The 20,141-nt window shown below is 44.1% G+C and overlaps 2 protein-coding genes across 2 annotated transcripts; one reads left to right on the top strand and one right to left on the bottom strand.

Annotated features, from left to right (window-relative positions):
* Positions 1–2,008: 2,008 nt before the first annotated feature.
* On the bottom strand, positions 2,009–8,144 carry CENPO (centromere protein O). The gene is made up of 7 exons (XM_044290070.1): positions 8,081–8,144; positions 7,553–7,635; positions 5,565–5,734; positions 5,370–5,490; positions 3,024–3,283; positions 2,512–2,683; positions 2,009–2,427 (listed from the first exon to the last, which is right to left on the bottom strand). The coding sequence occupies exons 2-7, from the start codon at positions 7,581–7,583 to the stop codon at positions 2,330–2,332; spliced, it is 852 nt and encodes a 283-aa protein (XP_044146005.1). The 5' UTR covers positions 7,584–7,635; positions 8,081–8,144; the 3' UTR covers positions 2,009–2,329.
* Positions 8,145–8,462: 318 nt separating this feature from the next.
* PTRHD1 (peptidyl-tRNA hydrolase domain containing 1) lies at positions 8,463–14,884 on the top strand. Its single transcript, XM_044291391.1, has 2 exons — positions 8,463–8,720; positions 13,092–14,884. The coding sequence occupies exons 1-2, from the start codon at positions 8,535–8,537 to the stop codon at positions 13,260–13,262; spliced, it is 357 nt and encodes a 118-aa protein (XP_044147326.1). The 5' UTR covers positions 8,463–8,534; the 3' UTR covers positions 13,263–14,884.
* Positions 14,885–20,141: the final 5,257 nt, after the last annotated feature.

Below are 20,141 nucleotides of genomic sequence, written 5' to 3'. Positions count from 1 at the left end.
ATTGGATAATGGCCGTGCTTGGTACTGCAGCTCAGCCTCATTCACCTAATTGGAACTGAGCTGTGCCCAGGCCATGTGACCAATGAACGTGACGTCACTGGCCTAGGAAGAGGACACAGAGCTGATCGGCAGGGGTGTCAGGAGGCGGAACCCCACTGATCACATAATGACGGCCCTATCGTGAGGACGGGTCATCCATTTTAAAAGCTCGGACAACTGCTTTAGGCCTCATGCACACGACCGTTGTGTGCATCCGTGGCCGTTGTGCCGTTTTCCGTTTTTTTTCGCGGACCCATTGACTTTCAATGGGTCCGTGGAAAAATCGGAAAATGCACCGTTTTGCAGCCGAGGCCGTGATCCGTGTATCCTGTCCGTCAAAAAAATATGACCTGTCCTATTTTTTTGACAGACAACGGTTCACGGACCCATTCAAGTCAATGGGTCCGTGAAAGAACACGGATGCACACAAGATTGGCATCCGTGTCCGTGATCCGTTGCCGTAGGTTGCTTTCATACAGACGGATCCGAAGATCCATCTGCATAAAAGCTTTTTCTGATCTAAGTTTTCACTTCGTGAAAACTCATTTCCGACAGTATATTCTAACACAGAAGCGTTCCCATGGTGATGGGGACGCTTCTAGTTAGAATACACTGCAAACTTTGTACAAGACTGCCCCCTGCTGCCTGGCAGCACCCGATCTCTTACAGGGGGATATGATAGCACAATTAACCCCTTCAGGCACCTAAAGGGGTTAATTGTACTATCATATTCCCCTGTAAGAGATCAGGGCTGCCAGGCAGCAGGGGGCAGACCCCCCCCCCTCCCCAGTTTGAATATCGTTGGTGGCACAGTGTGCCAACCACCATCGGCCCCCCTCCCTCCCTCTATTGTATTAAATCGTTGGTGGCACAGTGTGCCAACCACCATTGCCCCCTCCCTCTATAGCAGTAACATTGGTGGCAGTGTGCGGTCTCAACAGTAGAAGATTCATACTTACCTGCTTGCTGCTGCGATGTCTGTGTCCGGCCGGGAGCTCCTCCTACTGGTAAGTGACAGTTCTTTAGCAATGCACCGCACAGACCTTTCACTTACCAGTAGGAGGAGCTCCCGGCCGGACACAGACATCGCAGCAGCAAGCAGGTAAAGTATGAATCTTCTACTGTTGAGACCGCACACTGCCACCAATGTTACTGCTATAGAGGGAGGGGGCGATGGTGGTTGGCACACTGTGCCACCAACGATTTAATACAATAGAGGGAGGGAGGGGGCGATGGTGGTTGGCACACTGTGCCACCAACGATTTAATACAATAGAGGGAGGGAGGGGGGCGATGGTGGTTGGCACACTGTGCCACCAACGATATTCAAACTGGGGAGGGGGGGGGGCTGCCCCCTGCTGCCTGGCAGCCCTGATCTCTTACAGGGGAATATGCCGCACCTAAAGGGGTTAATTGTGCTATCATATCCCCCAGTAAGAGATCGGGTGCTGCCAGGCAGCAGGGGGCAGTCTTGTACAAAGTTTGTAGTGTATTCTAACCTGAAGCGTCCCCATCACCATGGGAACGCCTCTGTGTTAGAATATACTGTCGGATCTGAGGTTCACGAAGTAGCTCATATCCGACAGTATATTCTAACATAGAGGCGTTCCCATGGTGATGGGGACGCTTCAAGTTAAAATATACCATCGGATTGGAGAAAACTCCAATCCGATGGTATAAAAGAACTCCAGACTTTACATTGAAAGTCAATGGGGACGGATCCGTTTGAAATGGCACCATATTGTGTCAACATCAAACGGATCCGTCCCCATTGACTTGCATTGAAATTCAGGACGGATCCGTTTGGCTCCGCACGGCCAGGCGGACACCAAAACGACTTTTTTTTCATGTCCGTGGATCCTCCAAAAATCAAGGAAGACCCACGGACGAAAAAACGGTCACGGATCACGGACCCACGGACCCCGTTTTTGCGGACCGTGAAAAAAAACGGTCGTGTGCATGAGGCCTTAACCATGACATCTGCCATTCACAACTTCGCCACAAGAGGGCGAGCGTTTTCACTTTTACAGTGAGAGCAGTTTACACATTTTATATCAATACATCTTATTCATTAATACAACTGCACGGACAGCAAGCAGAGATCTTGAACATGGTGAAAAACTGAAGCACAAAGTCCGTTATAAATTTTGCAGAACTCTTCATAAGACTAGACGAGCCCTTTAAGAGACTTTCCGCCCATTTTCGGTTATAGCTTCTTGGCCGCCTCCATCTTTCAAGTTATTAAAAATGTATTTATTTATTTATCTGACTCTGGGAAAGCTGAGTGAGTCCTATACAGTCAGCGACTCCAGAGCTCTATGGAGGGGCTTACTGCGAAACAACGAGGAGTGGGATGACACCGCCGCCTCCTGCACAGGTCCAGCATTTTCTGCAAAAACAAAACAAGCTTTATTAATCTGTCACAAAGTCAAGGAATGCCAAACACGATGGCCGCCACCGCCGCCGCGATTACCTGGACACGTGACCAGCGCCTCTGTTGGAAGCACGGCCGTAATAGCGCCGTACTGCAGCTTTGCAGAGAAGCAAAAATTCTGGTTGTCGATCGTCACGTTGTAACTGAAGGAGAGGACGGTGTGGAGGGAATTCCTCTGCAGGGTGTCAGGGATGTAGGTGCCCTCAGCGCCCTGTATATAAAGAAACCTTTACACCTGGATTCAACTGGCACCAGCATCTTAAATGCAGCTCTGGATGTGACTGGAGTATAACGCATGATGGGGTTCAACATGGTTCTAGATTTGATACATAAAATAATGGACTGAGCACCCAGCTCTGCCGCTGTAGCCATTGTGTCTCCTGTTTTGTGTTATTCTCCATTTGGCCACCAGGTGGCAGCCTCAGTCAGCGATCCTCATAGACCAAGAGCTGCACCAAAACTTGGGAGTTCAGTGTGGACAAAGTGTTCTCATTCCCTGACAGCAAGCAGGGAGACATTATAAAACCAAGTATATGAGGACATACGGATACCTGAAGCTGATCGGCCTGGAATTTTCTCCCGGCGAACCCGTTGAGATGGTCAAACAGAACCGAGAGGAATTTTTTCAGGTCCGATTGCAGGTGCGAATTGGTGATTTCTTTGAGAGGAATGAACGGCGGGACGTTGTGGCGGATGATCCGCGGCTTCTCCAGACTATGCACCTGGATGTAATAGGAGTCCAGGTAGTGGCCTTCAAAGGCCGTGCTGAGACAGAAGCAAACGCCATGGTCCGTCTTCTTCCCGCTGATGCCTGAAAACACAGAGGTAAGGCCCACAGTCCTAACACTTCTCACAGCTGAGAGTTTGTTACAGTTGAGCCAAATACATGAGCAGCACAAATCTCTCTCCTGTCCCGACTGTGTTATAATGGATGAGTGCAGGCGTCCGCACAGACTGTAAGCTCCTGCGGGCAGGGCCCTCACAAGCTCTTGTTTGCCCTGTTGAGGCTACATTCACACTGCAGTCTATGGGGCCACTCACATGGCTGTTTTCTTAGAGACCAGTGAATATTGCCCATCAAAAAATAGGACACGTCCAATAGTTGGCCACTGACAGACTGACCCCATTAAAATCAATGGGTCCTTGTCTAACAGCTCTGAAAAGTTACATGGGCAGAATGCAGGGAGTAAGGAAAAAAAAAACTAAATAAAATACTCACCTGGACACAGGCAGTCCCATGAACACTCGATTCGCACCTGCGCTCCCAGCATGGTAACGTCACCTGATCAATCTGGGAGCGTCATGTCCTGTTGCCTCCGGTGCGAAGCGAGAGTTTGTGGGACTGCCTGTGGCCAGGTGAGTATTTTATTTTTTTATTTGCTGCCACCAATAGGGGGGAGGTTTATTTATACTGGGGGCACTGTGGTGGTGTATTACATCTACAGATGGCACTTTGAGGGGTGGGGCCACTACAGACACTGGGGGCAATACAGTGGCCATTATTTATACTGGGGGCACTGTGGTGGTGGATTATATCTACAGATGGCACTTTGAGGGGTGGGGGGCATTATATATACTGGGGCCACTACAGACACTGGGGGTAATACAGTGGCCATTATTTATACTGGGGGCACTGTGGTGGTGTATTACATCTACAGATGGCACTTTGAGGGGTGGGGGCACTATAGACACTGGGGGCAATACAGTGGGCATTATTTATACTGGGGGCACTGTGGTGGTGGATTATATCTACAGATGGTACTTTGAGGGGTGGGGGCATTATATATACTGGGGCCACTACAGACACTGGGGGTAATACAGTGGCCATTATTTATACTGGGGGCACTGTGGTGGTGTATTACATCTACAGATGGCACTTTGAGGGGTGGGGGCAATATAGACACTGGGGGCAATACAGTGGGCATTATTTATACTGGGGGCACTGTGGTGGTGGATTATATCTACAGATGGCACTTTGAGGGGTGGGGGGCACTATAGACACTGGGGGCAATACAGTGGACATTATATATACTGGGGCCACTACAGACACTGGGGGCAATACAGTGGCCAATTATTTATACTGGGGGCACTGTGGTGGTGTATTATATCTACAGATGGCACTTTGAGGGGTGGGGGGCATTATATATACTGGGGCCACTACAGACACTGGGGGCAATACAGTGGCCATTATTTATACTGGGGGCACTGTGGTGGTGTATTATATCTACAGATGGCACTTTGAGGGGTGGGGGGCATTATATATACTGGGGGCAATACAGGGGGCATTATTTATACTGGGGGCACTGTGGAGGACATAATATATACTTAGAGCACTGTAAGGGTTAGGGTCTTTAAAAAAAAACAAAAAAAAACCTCTGAAATTCATCAGTTTTTAATAATTGATGCAAAACGGCAGTTAAAACCGGATAGATGGCCAGAAAATGGATGCATACGCAGATGCAAAATGACTATGAAAAACTGACAGTATATCAGTTTTTTTTTTCTTAGGCTAGTTACAGACCAGCGAGTTCAGTGCAAGAAACACAATGTGTGCGTCAGTGTGAGGTGCCGTTCGGACCTCCGCTCCGCTGACAGGATCGCACGGCATTATAATGATTTATAACGCTGTGTGTCCCTGCCAGATCTGGAATCTACTGAACTGTTCTGACATAATGGCGACAGTGTCATTCAGTAGATTCCAGGTCTGGCAGGAACACACAGCATTATAAAGCCGTGCGATCCTGTCAGCGGAGCGGAGGTCAGAACGGGACATCACACTGACGCACGCAGCGTATTTCTTGCACTGAACTCGCTCATCTGTAACTAGCCGCTGCGCTGCAGGATATGTTGGCGCTATACAGACATTATTATTGTTATGCTCTCCCTGCCCACACTACCTGTGAACCACAGTGCCTCCATGATGCCCTTCATTTCCTCCAGCCTCAGCTCTTGCAGGGCTTCCTGGGTGCTTGGCCCTAGCGAGCGGCTTCCCTCGTCTCCTGCTGACAGCGCCTGGATCTGAGAGGACGATATGTGAGGTTTCCATCAATCTTATATATTACACTCAATGGATTTGGGCGGGCGGCACTGACCTCCTCCTTCTGATGCCTGATCTTGGCCTGCAGCTCGTCTCTCTCCTTCTTCAGCTGCAGGATCACTTCTCTCTTGTCCAGCACTATGTCCTCCTGCCGCCGGCTCTGCTCTTGTCTGGCGGCCAAGTTGTGCGCCAAGGTCTCTAGCTGCTCCAGATGTGACATGACGCCTACCCCGCAGGAGACAGACAGGTCAGAAAATCCATACACAGGCAGTGTCCATGTTAAGGACACTACAACTCCCAGCATGCCCTAAAGGGGCAATTACAGGGACTGCAATTTGTCTAAGGGTTCTGGGCGTGTTAACCCCTTTCCACCCATAACGGTGCCAGATATGAGAACTCACAGCAGGGCTCGGGATCTGCAATAACTCCCATCATGGCCACATAGTGAAATAAGGGAAAGAAAAAAAGCTTGGAGTCAAAAGCCAAAAAATGGCAGAATTGCTATTTTTTTGAGCCCGCTCCTTTCAAAAAAAGGAGCAAAATTTAAAGGGGTTTTCCAGGAGTTCAATATTTATATCTTATTCTCAGGATAGGTTATCATGTGAACACAGACGTAAAAGAAGCCTAAGGCTACTTTCACACTAGCGTTTTTACTGGATCCGGCAGGGTTCAGCAAAAACGCTTCCGTTACAGATAATACAACCGTCTGCATCCGTTATAAACGGATCCTGTTGTATTATCTGTAACATAGCAAAGTCAATGGGGGACGGATCCGTTTTCTATTGTGTATTCCACATCCTAGGACGGGAAGCAAATCGCAGCATGCTGCTCTCCGGTATGGGAACGGAACGCATTTTGGAGCGTTACGTTTTGTCCCCATTGACAATAAAGTTTTTTTTCCGGTATTGAGACCCTATGACGGATCTCAATACCGGAACATATTAACGCTAGTGTGAGAGTAGCCTTAGACTGATTTCACACACAGATTTTTAGAAGCACTTTTGCATTTTGAGACCCTAGCTCCAGCTGTCTGGGAATATGAAACTCAGACACACAAGCTGTTTTTTTCAGGTAATGGTTCCATCTTCTCTATAGGGAGAAAATGCCTGAAAAAGACCACCAGCCTCAGGTTTGTATGGCTTTTTTTTGCGGCAAATAAACGCCAGAGCAAATCTGTGTGTAAAGGAAACAAAAATCATACGCAGTTTTTATTTGCTCGTCACCCACATTTGGTTCCACCATGCTTTACCTATTCCAGCCTCCCAATGAAACTGCCAAATAATTTGGGACATTTCCCTCATATGGATTTCTAGCAGGGGTGGACTGGCCATAGACCTTACAGGAAAATTTTCAGGTAGGCCGATGCCCAGGGGGCCGCCTGAACCCACCTCCGGCCCTGCCTTCCATCAATTCGGACCCGACTATGAAATGAGGCCATTTTTAGTATTTTTTCCCAGGGCCAGTCCGCCCCTGATTTCTAGATATTATTGTTCTTGATGTGTGTATTAGTTCTCATTAAAGGAGTTATCTAATTTCTCAACCCCCTTCCCCACACACACACACATGTGCCGGGCCCCTCACCGGTAATATACTTACCCCGCTCCCGGCACCGCTCCTGGTCTCCGCACCGCCGCTGCTACTGCTCCCTACACACGGATGAAAATATCTGGAGGGGAGGGGAGCAGTCAATGGCAGGCGGGCACCAGTCTCCCTACCATCGCGGGTGACGCTAGGGACGCTCGTCCCCGTCTGCCATTGGCTCGCTCAGCGCTGCGATGTCGCCGGACAGTAAGTAAACATTAAAGGGAAGGGTGCGCTCACAGGGAGCGTGGCCGGGAGGGGGAGCCCCGCCAATCTGATATTGATGACCTATCCTGAGGATAGAACATCAATATTAAAATCCCGGAAAACACCTTTACCACCTGGACAAACCCTTTAATATGAGAATTGTCTGTGACGAGCCATCATAACACAAATCTCTAACACGTTCGGTTTCTCGCAGTTTTCCTGCAACATGTGAAGACGCTAATACTATCGCCTCGCCTTCTCTGAAGAGCGTCTCCACCTGCTCCATGGCTGCTCCTGACCACCAAGACCTCAAACGCAAAGAAAACGCTGGACGTCACCTGACGAGGACAGAAAAGTTGGAAAAAAAAAAGGTAAAAATAAAATAATTAGAATAAACAATAAGAAATAACATAATAAAAAAAAACATTAAATATAAACAGGAATTAAAAATAAAAAAATATAAATTATAAATTTTAAAAAGAAACCTCTCTAACTACATGTTCTGGGCATGATGGGAGTTGTAGAACAGCAGCAGATGTACTGCATGACGTATACACAGTATAGTACTACTTATAATGCTAGTAATGGACTGTTTGAATCCTGTCTTAACTGCAATGCATACATAATGAGAGTAGTAGTTACTGCAAATACAGTCAACACATAATACATTTAGAAGAATTCTAAAGGGATTAACAGAACATGCTGGGACTTGTAGTGCACCTCACATAGGAATATTTACAAGACATGCTAGGACCTATTAGGTCAAAGCAAGAGTTAACAAACCTCATACTCCGTTCTACCGCCAAACGTCCTTATCCGTCTGGTTAATAGAAAATGAATTCAATTTGAACGCTGTAACAATTGTGTCTTCAAAATGAGCCGGCATCTAGTAAACTGACGCCATTATGTTGTAGACCATAAGCGCTCACTTTATATAATCCTTAAGGATGCTGAGGTGGAGACATGTATTATAAAATATTGAGCTCTCTAGTGTCTGAGGATCTTCAGTTACCTGGAAACAAATGGAAAATGAAACGCACACGCTGATTGGTGAGGAGTGGAATGTTCAGCCAATAAAGATTCACATTCTAATGACCACAAAGGGGGCGGTTCTACTAATGTGATTGGTAAATAGAGTGCTGACCAATCGAATCGTGCTCTGCTTCGTAACTGTACATGTGGAGTGCTGAATAACTTTATTAACAACTGTAAGAAGAAGACAGCAGGAGGAGGCTAGATGGCAGCGCTGGTGCAGTACGTGGTGCTCCGCAGGGACCTGCAGTCCAACCTCGGGTGGCCGCTTGGCGCTCTGGTAGCTCAGGCCTGCCATGCGGCCTCTGCTGTCATTCATCTCCACTACCAGCAGCCGCAGACTCAGGCTTACCTGCAGGAGCTGGACACCATGCACAAAGTGGTGCTGGAGGTGAGCCAAGGGAGGGCGTCTGCACCCTGTGCTAAGGGGGCCTGTCACCTGGTGGTCTGCAGTGAGGAGTCCACAGCACTAGTTCTATTTCCCACTGGTTCCCCCAGTGTCAGCACTGAAATAACAGGATTGCTGGGCATCCGCAGGAGTCCTCTCCATTATGTTAGCACTGCTCCTATGTACAGGAATATAGCTACTATAATACTGCCTCCTATGTACAAGAATATACCTACTATAATACTGCTCCTATGTACAAGACTATAACTACTATAATACTGCTCCTATGTACAAGAATATAACTACTATAATACTGCCTCCTATGTACAAGACTATAACTACTATAATACTGCTCCTATGTACAAGAATATAACTACTATAATACTGCCTCCTATGTACAAGAATATAACTACTATAATACTGCTCCTATGTACAAGAATATAACTACTATAATACTGCCTCCTATGTACAAGAATATAACTACTATAATACTGCTCCTATGTACAAGAATATAACTACTATAATACTGCTCCTATGTACAAGAATATAACTACTATAATACTGCTCCTATGTACAAGAATATAACTACTATAATACTGCCTCCTATGTACAAGAATATAACTACTATAATACTGCCTCCTATGTACAAGAATATAATAGCTATAATACTGCTCCTATGTACAAGAATATAACTACTATAATACTGCTCCTATGTACAAGAATATAACTACTATAATACTGCTCCTATGTACAAGAATATAACTACTATAATACTGCCTCCTATGTACAAGAATATAACTACTATAATACTGCCTCCTATGTACAAGAATATAACTACTATAATACTGCCTCCTATGTACAAGAATATAACTACTATAATACTGCTCCTATGTACAAGAATATAACTACTATAATACTGCTCCTATGTACAAGAATATAACTATTATAATACTGCCTTCTATCTACAAGAATATAACTACTATAATACTGCCTCCTATGTACAGGAACATAACTACTATAATACTGCCTCCTATGTACAAGAATATAACTATTATAATACTGCCTCCTATCTACAAGAATATAACTACTATAATACTGCCTCCTATGTACAGGAACATAACTACTATAATACTGCTCCTATGTGCAAGAATATAACTACTATAATACTGCTCCTATGTACAAGAATATAACTACTATGGCCATGCCCGATGCTCACGTATACTATAATGCCATACACCTGAAGAGGTGGTTACAACTTCACGCCCCGTGGTCCAACATTTTAAGTAGGGAATTGGAAATTGCACAGCTAGATAAGAAGCAGAGAGCAGGTCTGTGGGACTTGAACTCCTCTTCACTACACTCTCATGTGCTACTCAAAGGCACAGCTGCTGTAGTTAGACAGCTGAACAAAGACAAAAGCTTACTACCTGCCCCGTCATCATTGATGCCGGCTGACCTTGCCCCGTACCTAACTAGACCTAAGGCAGATATTGTATCACCAGCATGGAGCAAAATGCACTCTTACACAATAACAGAATTCCTAGAAGGGGCATCAGGTGCTCTTAGTGATCAACACCCCATGAATAATGTCTTGTCCTCCTGTAACTTTTTGGACGCCATTGAATTTAATTCGGTTAGTAAGCCCCTACTAAGAGACAGACAAAGCAAGTCGGAAACCACATGGTTTGAGAAGCTGATGCACTCGGAATCACCTCCTAAAAAACTGATCTCTAAACTGTATTTGGCGCTCAACACACAAAACCCGGTAGGGATTCCCCATTATCTAAGAACATGGGCTGCAGAACTAAACTTAGAACTTTCAGAAACAGATATCCTACGCATACATGCGCACTCACACGGGTTCTCCAGGTGCGTGAGAGTACAGGAGCACTCATACAAGTTACTGACTCAGTGGTATCACACCCCGAAACAATTATTCACTAAAGGTCTCAGCAACTCTGACCTGTGCTGGAGGTGCGGTGAAGGGAGCGGATCACAAACACATATATTTTGGTCTTGTCCAAAAATACGGGAGTACTGGGAGGGAGTATCTGCGGTGATAGATAAAATTATGAATAGACATATTCAGTTATCCCCGGAATTGGTACTTCTCTGGCTACCCACCTCTGGCCTGTTTCCATCCAAATCTAACTTACCTACGCACTTAATCCAGGCTGCGAGACTTTTAATCCCACAGAAATGGCTTAGCAAGGAACCACCTACATTGCCACATTGGGAAGCAAAGGTGGACCAGATATGCAGAATGGAGGAGCTGGCTGGGTGGGAGGTCAGACGACATGACAAATATCTAAAAATCTGGACTCCATGGCAGACCTATAGGAGACAGGGGACGGACTCGCTGACCCATAGGATGCGGGAATAGAAACTTAATCAGTAGCCTAAACTTCTACTTACTATTGCAGAGTGTGCTAGGTATGATAGAGTGTATATGTTCGGAGCTGATAGGAAGCATATAGAATACGTGTGTGCAGGAGGGTCTCTTCGCGGAGATCTCATCACCCCAACCCCCCCCTTATGCCCCAAGTTGACGGACTATTGCACGTCTATCCCCTTGCTCCCAGGTTTACCCCTTCTACTGGTTCATTTCCGGAATTTTTCCTGTTAACCGACGTCAAATTGTCTGTTGAATAGGTGCATATTGTCTATCTATGCAGGACGTAGATACAGGGTACGCGCAGGACAACACACTAGTAGAGGACAGAGCGTAAAAGTCTCTGCAGCTAGTCAGCACCGAATATCTGTCTATCTATTGATGTTATGACTTCTTGTATACCTCGTACTTATGCTTGTACCCCATTTCATTGTATAAGTCGATTGTGTGTATTGTCCTGCCTTGCATGGCAGAATAGTTGCTTCACGGCTGTGACGCTTTCTCATTGCCTATTTCCAAATAAAAAGAAATTTGACAAAGAATATAACTACTATAATACTGCTCCTATGTGCAAGAATATAACTACTATAATACTGCTCCTATGTGCAAGAATATAACTACTATAATACTGCCCCCTATGTACAAGAATATAACTACTATAATACTGCTCCTATGTACAAGAATATAACTACTATAATACTGCCTCCTATGTACAAGAATATAACTACTATAATAATGCTCCTATGTACAAGAATATAACTACTATAATACTGCCTCCTATGTACAAGAATATAACTACTATAATACTGCCTCCTATGTACAAGAATATAACTACTATAATACTGCTCCTATGTACAAGAATATAACTGCTATAATACTGCCCCCTATGCGCAAGAATAGAACTACTATATTACTGCTCCTATGTGCAAGAATAGAACTACTATATTACTGCTCCTATGTACAAGAATATAACTACTATAATACTGCCCCCTATGTGCAAGAATATAACTACTATAATACTGCCCCCTATGTGCAAGAATATAACTACTATAATACTGCCCCCTATGTGCAAGAATATAACTACTATAATACTGCTCCTATGTGCAAGAATATAACTACTATAATACTGCTCCTATGTGCAAGAATATAACTACTATAATACTGCTCCTATGTGCAAGAATATAACTACTATATTACTGCTCCTATGTGCAAGAATATAACTACTATATTACTGCCCCCTATGTGCAAGAATATAACTACTATAATACTGCTCCTATGTGCAAGAATATAACTACTATAATACTGCCCCCTATGTGCAAGAATATAACTGCTATAATACTGCTCCTATGTACAAGAATATAACTACTATAATACTGCTCCTATGTGCAAGAATATAACTACTATAATACTGCTCCTATGTGCAAGAATATAACTACTATAATACTGCTCCTATGTGCAAGAATATAACTACTATAATACTGCTCCTATGTGCAAGAATATAACTACTATAATACTGCCCCCTATGTGCAAGAATATAACTGCTATAATACTGCTCCTATGTACAAGAATATAACTAATATAATACTGCTCCTATGTACAAGAATATAACTACTATAATACTGCTCCTATGTACAAGAATATAACTACTATAATACTGCCTCCTATGTACAAGAATATAACTACTATAATACTGCCTCCTATGTACAAGAATATAACTACTATAATACTGCCTCCTATGTACAAGAATATAACTACTATAATACTGCTCCTATGTACAGGAATATAACTACTATAATACTGCTACTATGTACAAGAATATAACTACTATAATACTGCTCCTATGTACAGGAATATAACTACTATAATACTGCCTCCTATGTACAAGAATATAACTACTATAATACTGCCTCCTATGTACAAGAATATAACTGCTATAATACTGCTCCCTTTGTAATGAGTATTGGCGGTGTTTGTCCTTCCAGGTCCCGGATGAGGTCACATTGACCCGTTTAGCTGAGACATTGGGTGAGGCCAATATCGATCACAAACTGTGGATTGAACAACCTGAGAACATCCCCACCTGTATTGCCCTCAGACCGTACCCCAAGGAAGAAGTGCACCGCTACTTGAAGAAGTTTAAACTTCTGAAGTGATGGGTCGGGATGAACCATTATTGACCGTCCTCATGTTCCTGTTGATGACATCTCTCCCAGTCCAGGAAGCGTATTGTTTTTATGGACGTCTGTGGGCCTGAGTTTCCACTGGCGACATCTGACCCACGTACAACGAGAGGCTGGATTTTTTTTTTTTTTTTTTTTTCTTCTTATAAATATTTTAAATTATTACGTTTTTTTTGTGATTTATCTTTTACTTGTGATTTAAGCTTTTTTTTGTCTTCATGGTTTACATCTGTAAGAGCTTCCATCTTGCCTTTACATCAGGGACAAAACTTGCTTCCCTCCTGTACCAAGTGTGGACCCAGGCTGTCACTGACAGTGCCCAGCTTCATCCATCTCAGCAGAAGTGGTCCAGCTCCTGGAAGATGATGGAAGCACTGTATAACTGCAGAATCGGGAGCGACTGTTCCCTCTGGTAGTAACATTCTATGGGAGTACTGTGATGTTTAGGATGGATGCGTAGGTGGCAAGGTCTTAAGAGGACACCATAATGGGCAGGGGGACTCTGACTACAGTGTGAGGCGGTATTGTAACTGCTGTGCAGGCTCTAGAGTCATTATAACTACCGTGAGTCATAGTTTATGCTGCGTAACTGTTGGTGGCCATGAGTTGGCATTTATAGGTGGCAGTTAGAGATGAGTGAATTTCATGTTATGAAATTCGTTCACGCTTTGTTGGTAAAAGCAGAATTGTGTTATGGATTCTGTTACCACGGACCATAACGCAATTCTATGACGAATGCCTTTAGAGGCATTTCGATATTCATTCCGTCATAATAGAAGTCTATGGGCTGCAGAACTGATCCGTCCTGTTTCCGTTATGCAGGAGAGGACTCTGGATGGGAAGTTGTGTCTGTGACATATGTATCCGACGAGGAATCCAAATCTGTGCTCAGTGTGATGTACTTTTATTCCTGCCAAAGTTATTATGGAATTTTCTCTTTGTTACAGACACAGATATGGCTGTGAGATTAACATGGGGCAGAGATTGTGCTGATCTCCGGGGGGTATGCAGTACCCCAGTCAGTGCAACGGATTTCAATGCTCGACACTAAGGCCAAATTTAGTCAAACAGCTTCTGTATTGGAACCGCCAAATGTGGGTCCCGTTGCAATTGCTGTGAAACACATTCCACAAATTCACCGTCGCAATTGGGATTGTCCTTATTGAGGTGATGCAGCAACTAGATCTTGTCTGGGTGCCATTTGTGTGAAGCCAGTATCCGCCCGATGGTTTGATTCACCCTGCTCGCCTGTGACAGACGATGGGTGCTACGATGTAGGCTCTTGCTGAAGGACCCCAGGACGGCCGTTGTTGTTGCTTTGTTGAAGTTTTGTTACGTCCACTTTTTGGCGCGTCCAATACAGAACTTGTTTATTAAAATTTGGCAAGCAATTTGCCAACTGTGCCACGGTGAATGGGTGGTCTAGCTAGGGGGCATAATGTTAAAATCTGCTGCTCCCCGGAGATCAGCACCATCTCGGTCTTCTCCTCACATGTTAATCTCGTAGCCATATCTGTGTCTGTACCAAAGAGAACATTGTTAATAATAAAGGTGCGTCACATTAAGCACAGATTTGGATTCAAATCAGATACATACAGTGGAATGCGAAAGTTTGGGCCACCTTGTTAATCGCCATGATTTTCCTGTATAAATCGTTGGTTGTTACGATAAAAAATGTCAGTTAAATATATCGTATAGGAGACACACACAGTGATGTCTGAGAAGGGAAATGAAGTTTATTGGATTTACAGAAAGTGCTATAATTGTTTAAACACAATTAGGCAGGTGCATAAATTTGGGCAGTGTTGTCATTTTATTGATTCCAAAACCTTTAGAACTAATTATTGGAACTCTCATTGGCTTGGTAAGCTCAGTGACCCCTGACCTACATACACAGGGGAATCCAATTATGAGAGAGTATTTAAGGGGGTCAATTGTGGGTCTCAAAACAACTCTCAAATGACCTGAAGACAAAGCTTGTTCACCATCATGGTTTAGGGGAAGGATACAGAAAGCTGTCTCAGAGATTTCCGCCGTCTGTTTCCGCAGTTAGGAACATATTGAGGACATGGAAGACCACAGGCTCAGTTTAAGTTAATGCTCGAAGTGGCAGACCAAGAAAAATCTCGGATAGACAGAAGCGACGAATGGTGGGAATAGTCAGAGTCAACCCACAGACCAGCACCAAAGACCTACAACATCATCTTGCTGCAGATGGAGTCACTGTGCATCGTCCAACCATTCGGCGCACTTTACACAAGGAGATGCTGTATGCGAGAGTGATGCAGAGGGAGCCTTTTCTCCGCCCACAGCACAAAAAGTGCCGCTTGAGGTGGGCTAAGGCACATTTGGACAAGCCAGCTTCATTTTGGAATAAGGTGCTGTGGACTGATGAAACTAAAATTGAGTTATTTGGCCATAACAAGGGGCGTTATGCATGGAGGAAAAAGAACACAACATTCCAAGAAAAACACCTGCTACCTACAGTAAAATATGGTGGTGGTTCCATCATGCTGTGGGCTGTGTGACCAGTGCAGGGACTGGGAATCTTGTCAAAGTTGAGGGACACATGGATTCCACTCAGTATCAGCAGATTCTGGAGACCAATGTCCGGGAATCAGTGACAAAGCTGAAGCTGCACCGGGGCTGGATCTTTCAACAAGACAACGACCCTAAACACTGCTCAAAATCCACTAAGGCATTTATGCAGAGGAACAAGTACAACGTTCTGGAATGGCCATCTCAGGCCCCAGACCTGAATATAATGGAAAATCTGTGGTGTGACTTACAGAGAGCTGTCCATGCTCGGAAGCCACCAAACCTGAATGAACTAAAGATGTTTTGTAAAGAGGAATGGTCCAAAATACCTTCAACCAGAATCCAGACTCTCATTGGAACCTACAGGAAGCGTTTAGAGGCTGTAATTTCTGCAAAAGGAGGATCTACTAAATATTGATTTCATTTCTATTTTGTGGTGCCCATATTTATGCACCTGCCTAATGTTGTTTAAACAATTCTAGCACTTTCTGTAAATCCAATAAACTTCATTTCACTTCTCAGATATCACTGTGTGTGTCTCCTATATGATATATTTAACTGACATTTCTTATCGTAACAACCAACAATTTATACAGGAAAATCATGACGATTAACAAGGTTGCCCAAACTTTCGCATCCCACTGTACGTCACATGCACAACTTCCTATTTGAAAATATCAATTTGGTTTCAAAATGACCACAGTAGCTGCCATCTTGGAACCATGTTCCCCTTAGCAACATACTACACACAGGACAGTGTTCCCTACCAACGTTTTCCATTTGTTCAGGTGTCTCCATACTTTTAGACCACCCTGCATGTATGTATATATATATATATATATATATACAATCTGCTGCATGAGGAGGTGGATTCCGGGCTTGGAATCTGTACTTTACCATTTTACCGTACTTTCCGTTGGTTTTTTACCCCTTTGCCCTAGGGAGGGTCAGTCCTTCTCCTCTACAGGTTTCCTTCACTATTGTTTTTCCTCCTCTTAGTGTTGAAGTTTACCATCCTCAGGGCAATTTCATTACTCCTCTGATAATATGGGCTCCTACACATGACCATGTTCAGTCCAGAAAACACAACCCGAGTCGGCCACATCTCTTGGACTGATGGCGGCTCCTCCGACTCAAACTCATTGCATCATGATGATGCAGTGAGGTTGGGTCAGAGGAGCCGCCATTGGTCTGGGAGATGTGGCCGATACATAGGCTGAACCTTAAATAAAAGTATTTGAGAGAGCAGACAATGTGTATGAGTCTTTTTTACTGATCATCATTGGCAACTTTTTGTAACTAATAGAGACTGGGCATCTTTATGGGGGGGTCACTGGACCGGAACCTTAACATACATGCTGTTTGTGGCTGGTGACATTCTGGATGCCCACAGTGTATCCACATCCAATTATCACTTGGCCACCACTCCCACATGGAGTCCCTTGCCCTTGGTGATGTCACCATGTGGGCAGAGCTCCTGTGCTGTGTGAGTTTAGTGTTTCCCTGTATAAGTTGTCAAATACGAAGACCTCTTTCCCACGAACGATATGGATTGCGTCAGGATCTGTTTGGGAAAAAACTGTCAGGTTTGCACACAAGTTCAGTCAGTTTTGCCCGCGTGGATGCGTTTTTTCACACGTGTGAGAAACTGAAATCTCCTAGCAACCATAAGTGAAAAACGGATTACATCCGTATGCAATACGTTTTTCATGCAAGACCCATTCACTTCTATGGAACCGAAGCTGCGTAAAAAACGCAGAATATAGAACATGCTGCGATTTTTTTTTTTTTTTTTCCCTTTCTGGCTCATATGCACTAACATAAGAGGGGGGAAAAGTCATGGCTGTAGCCCGAGAGAACAATGCACTGCTTTTCTAGTGTTTTTCATGGTCTGCACTTGTGATATCTGAAAAAACAAGAGCAAATAACAGACACATAAGGAGATCATGGTACTTTTTTTGGGTTGTTCCCCTTTAAGACTGGGCAGGCTCAGTGGTTAGCACTGGTGCCTTGCAGCGCTGGGCTCTTAGGTTTGAATCCGACCAGGGACAACATCTGCATGGAGTCTGTATGTGCTCCCCGTGTTTGTGTGGCTTTCCTCTAGGTCCTTTGGCTTTCTCCCATATTACAAAGACATACTGATAGGGACCTTAGATTGTGAGCCCCACTGGGGACAGTTGGATGCTAATGTAAAGTGCTGTACAATATAGTAGTGCTATATAAGTGCATAAAATAAATAATAATAAATACTGGACTTAATAAATATTTCACCTGCAGTGACTTACGTCGATCATTGACTAAAAACTCGGCAGATTTCGTTATTCTGTACTGCTATAAAAAACTGACATACAGTCCTGAACAAAAGTTTAAGACCACTTGAAAAATGGTAAAAAATCCTATTTAGCCTGGCTGGATCTTAACAAGGTTCCAAGTAGAGCTTCAACATGCAACAAGAAGAAATGGGAGTGAGACAGAACATTTTTTGAGCATTCAATTTAATGAAAACAACGAATAAACTGAAACAGGCTGTTTTTCAGCTGATCAAAAGTTTAGGACCACACCTCCCAAAAAAACTAAACCCCCCCAAAACAGAAATCCAACTTCCAAACATGAACTCAGTAATGAGTAGCTCCGCCGTTATTGTTTCGGCATGCTTGATGCAAGCGTTTCCATGAGGTGAGTGGGAACATTTCTCCAAGTGGTGAAGACGGCCACACGAAGGCCATCTACTGTCTGGAACTGTTGTCCATTTTTGTAAACTTCCCTTGCCATCCACCCCCAAAGGTTCTCAATTGGATTTAGATCAGGGGAACACGCAGAATGGGCCAAAAGAGTGATGTTATTCTCCTGGAAAAAGTCCCTTGTCCTGCGGGCATTGTGTACTGTAGCTTTGTCCTGTTGAAAAACCCAGTGGTTACCACACAGACGAGGGCCCTCAGTCATGAGGAATGCTCTCTGCAACATCTGGACATAGCCAGCGGCCGTTTGACGCCCCTGCACTTCCTGAAGCTCTATTGTTCCACTGAAGGAAAGAGCACCCCAGACCATTATGGCGCCCCCTCCACTGTGGCGCGTAGGAAACATCTCAGGTGGGATCTGCTTGTCATGCCAGTAACGTTGGAAACCATCAGGACCATCAAGGTTAGATTTTTTTTTCATCAGAGAATAAAACTTTCTTCCACCTTTGAACGTCCCATGTTTGGTGCTCTCTTGCAAAGTCCAAACGAGCAGTTCTGTGGCGTTCAAGGAGACGAGGGCTTTGAAGACGTTTTTTGTTTTTGAAGCCCTTCAGTCTCAGATGCCGTCTGATGGTTATGGGTCTGCAGTCAGCACCAGTAAGGGCCTTAATTTGGGTCGAGGATCGTCCAGTGTCTTGACGTACAGCTAATTGGATCCTCCGGCTCAGTGCTGATGAAATTTTTTTGGGTCTTCCACTTGACTTGTTCCATAACTCTCAGGATCATTTAAGAAATTCCAAATGACTGTCTGACTGCGTCCGACCTCAGCAGCGATGGCGTGCTGTGAGAGACCCTGCTTATGCAGTTCAATAACCCGACCACGTTCAAAAAGGGAGTTTTTTTGCCTTTGCCATCACAACGTGTGACTACCTGACAGAAAATGACAATGAATCCACATCTTTGCACAGATTTGGCCTTTTAAAGACATGTGGTCCTAAAATTTTGATCAACTGAAAAACAGCCTGTTTCAGTTGAATCGTTATTTTCAATTAATTGAATGCTCAAAAAATGTTTTGTCTCACTCCCATTTCTTCTTGTTGCATGTTGAAGCTCTACTTGGAACCTTGTTAAGATCCAACAATGCTAAATATGATTTTTTGCAATTTTTCAAGTGGTCTTAAACTTTTAATCAGGACTGTACCAGTCCAGCGGAGGCCAAAAGGTCCCTCTTCTGGTGTTTTTTGGGTAAATGGAACCTTATGGATTTGTTTGGGGGTGTAAGAAAACCCTAAGCAATTTGTTTCAATTTCTAAATTCTTGAAATTAATGAAACTGAATTTTTGTAAAATTTTTGAAACTAACAAAAGAAAAAGAATAACCAAAAACACTCCAAAAATCAGAATTTTATATGACTTTATTTACAATAAACAGAATAATTAAACATTGAACAAGCCAATAATATAACAGCACAAAGCAGTATTATTCAACCACCATAACCACTTCACCGCCTGCAAGATCTGCACGGCGCAGCCTGCAAAACAACGCAGAGCCTCCCGTCAGGAAAAGGGGGGGAAAGGGTTCCAAAATATTTCGCAACTGTTTTAGCAACATGTCACAGGTATCTGGAATCGCATGG

Source organism: Bufo gargarizans, chromosome 4 (genome assembly GCF_014858855.1).
Source record: "Bufo gargarizans isolate SCDJY-AF-19 chromosome 4, ASM1485885v1, whole genome shotgun sequence".
In the NCBI taxonomy this organism is placed as follows: domain Eukaryota; kingdom Metazoa; phylum Chordata; class Amphibia; order Anura; family Bufonidae; genus Bufo; species Bufo gargarizans.
This window is presented reverse-complemented; position numbering and strand designations above follow the sequence as displayed.

What these genes read in the sequence shown, in the direction of transcription:
- CENPO (XM_044290070.1), bottom strand. Translation starts at nt 7,583, where the DNA reads ATGGAGCAGGTGGAGACGCTCTTCAGAGAAG. An exon ending in TCAGGCATCAGAAGGAGGAG is followed by an intron (nt 5,491 to 5,564) that starts GTCAGTGCCGCC and finishes TCGTCCTCTCAG; the next exon opens with ATCCAGGCGCTGTCAGCAGG. An exon ending in GGAGGCACTGTGGTTCACAG is followed by an intron (nt 3,284 to 5,369) that starts GTAGTGTGGGCA and finishes CTGTGTTTTCAG; the next exon opens with GCATCAGCGGGAAGAAGACG.
- PTRHD1 (XM_044291391.1), top strand. Translation starts at nt 8,535, where the DNA reads ATGGCAGCGCTGGTGCAGTACGTGGTGCTCCGCAGGGACCTGCAGTCC. An exon ending in TGCACAAAGTGGTGCTGGAG is followed by an intron (nt 8,721 to 13,091) that starts GTGAGCCAAGGG and finishes TTGTCCTTCCAG; the next exon opens with GTCCCGGATGAGGTCACATT.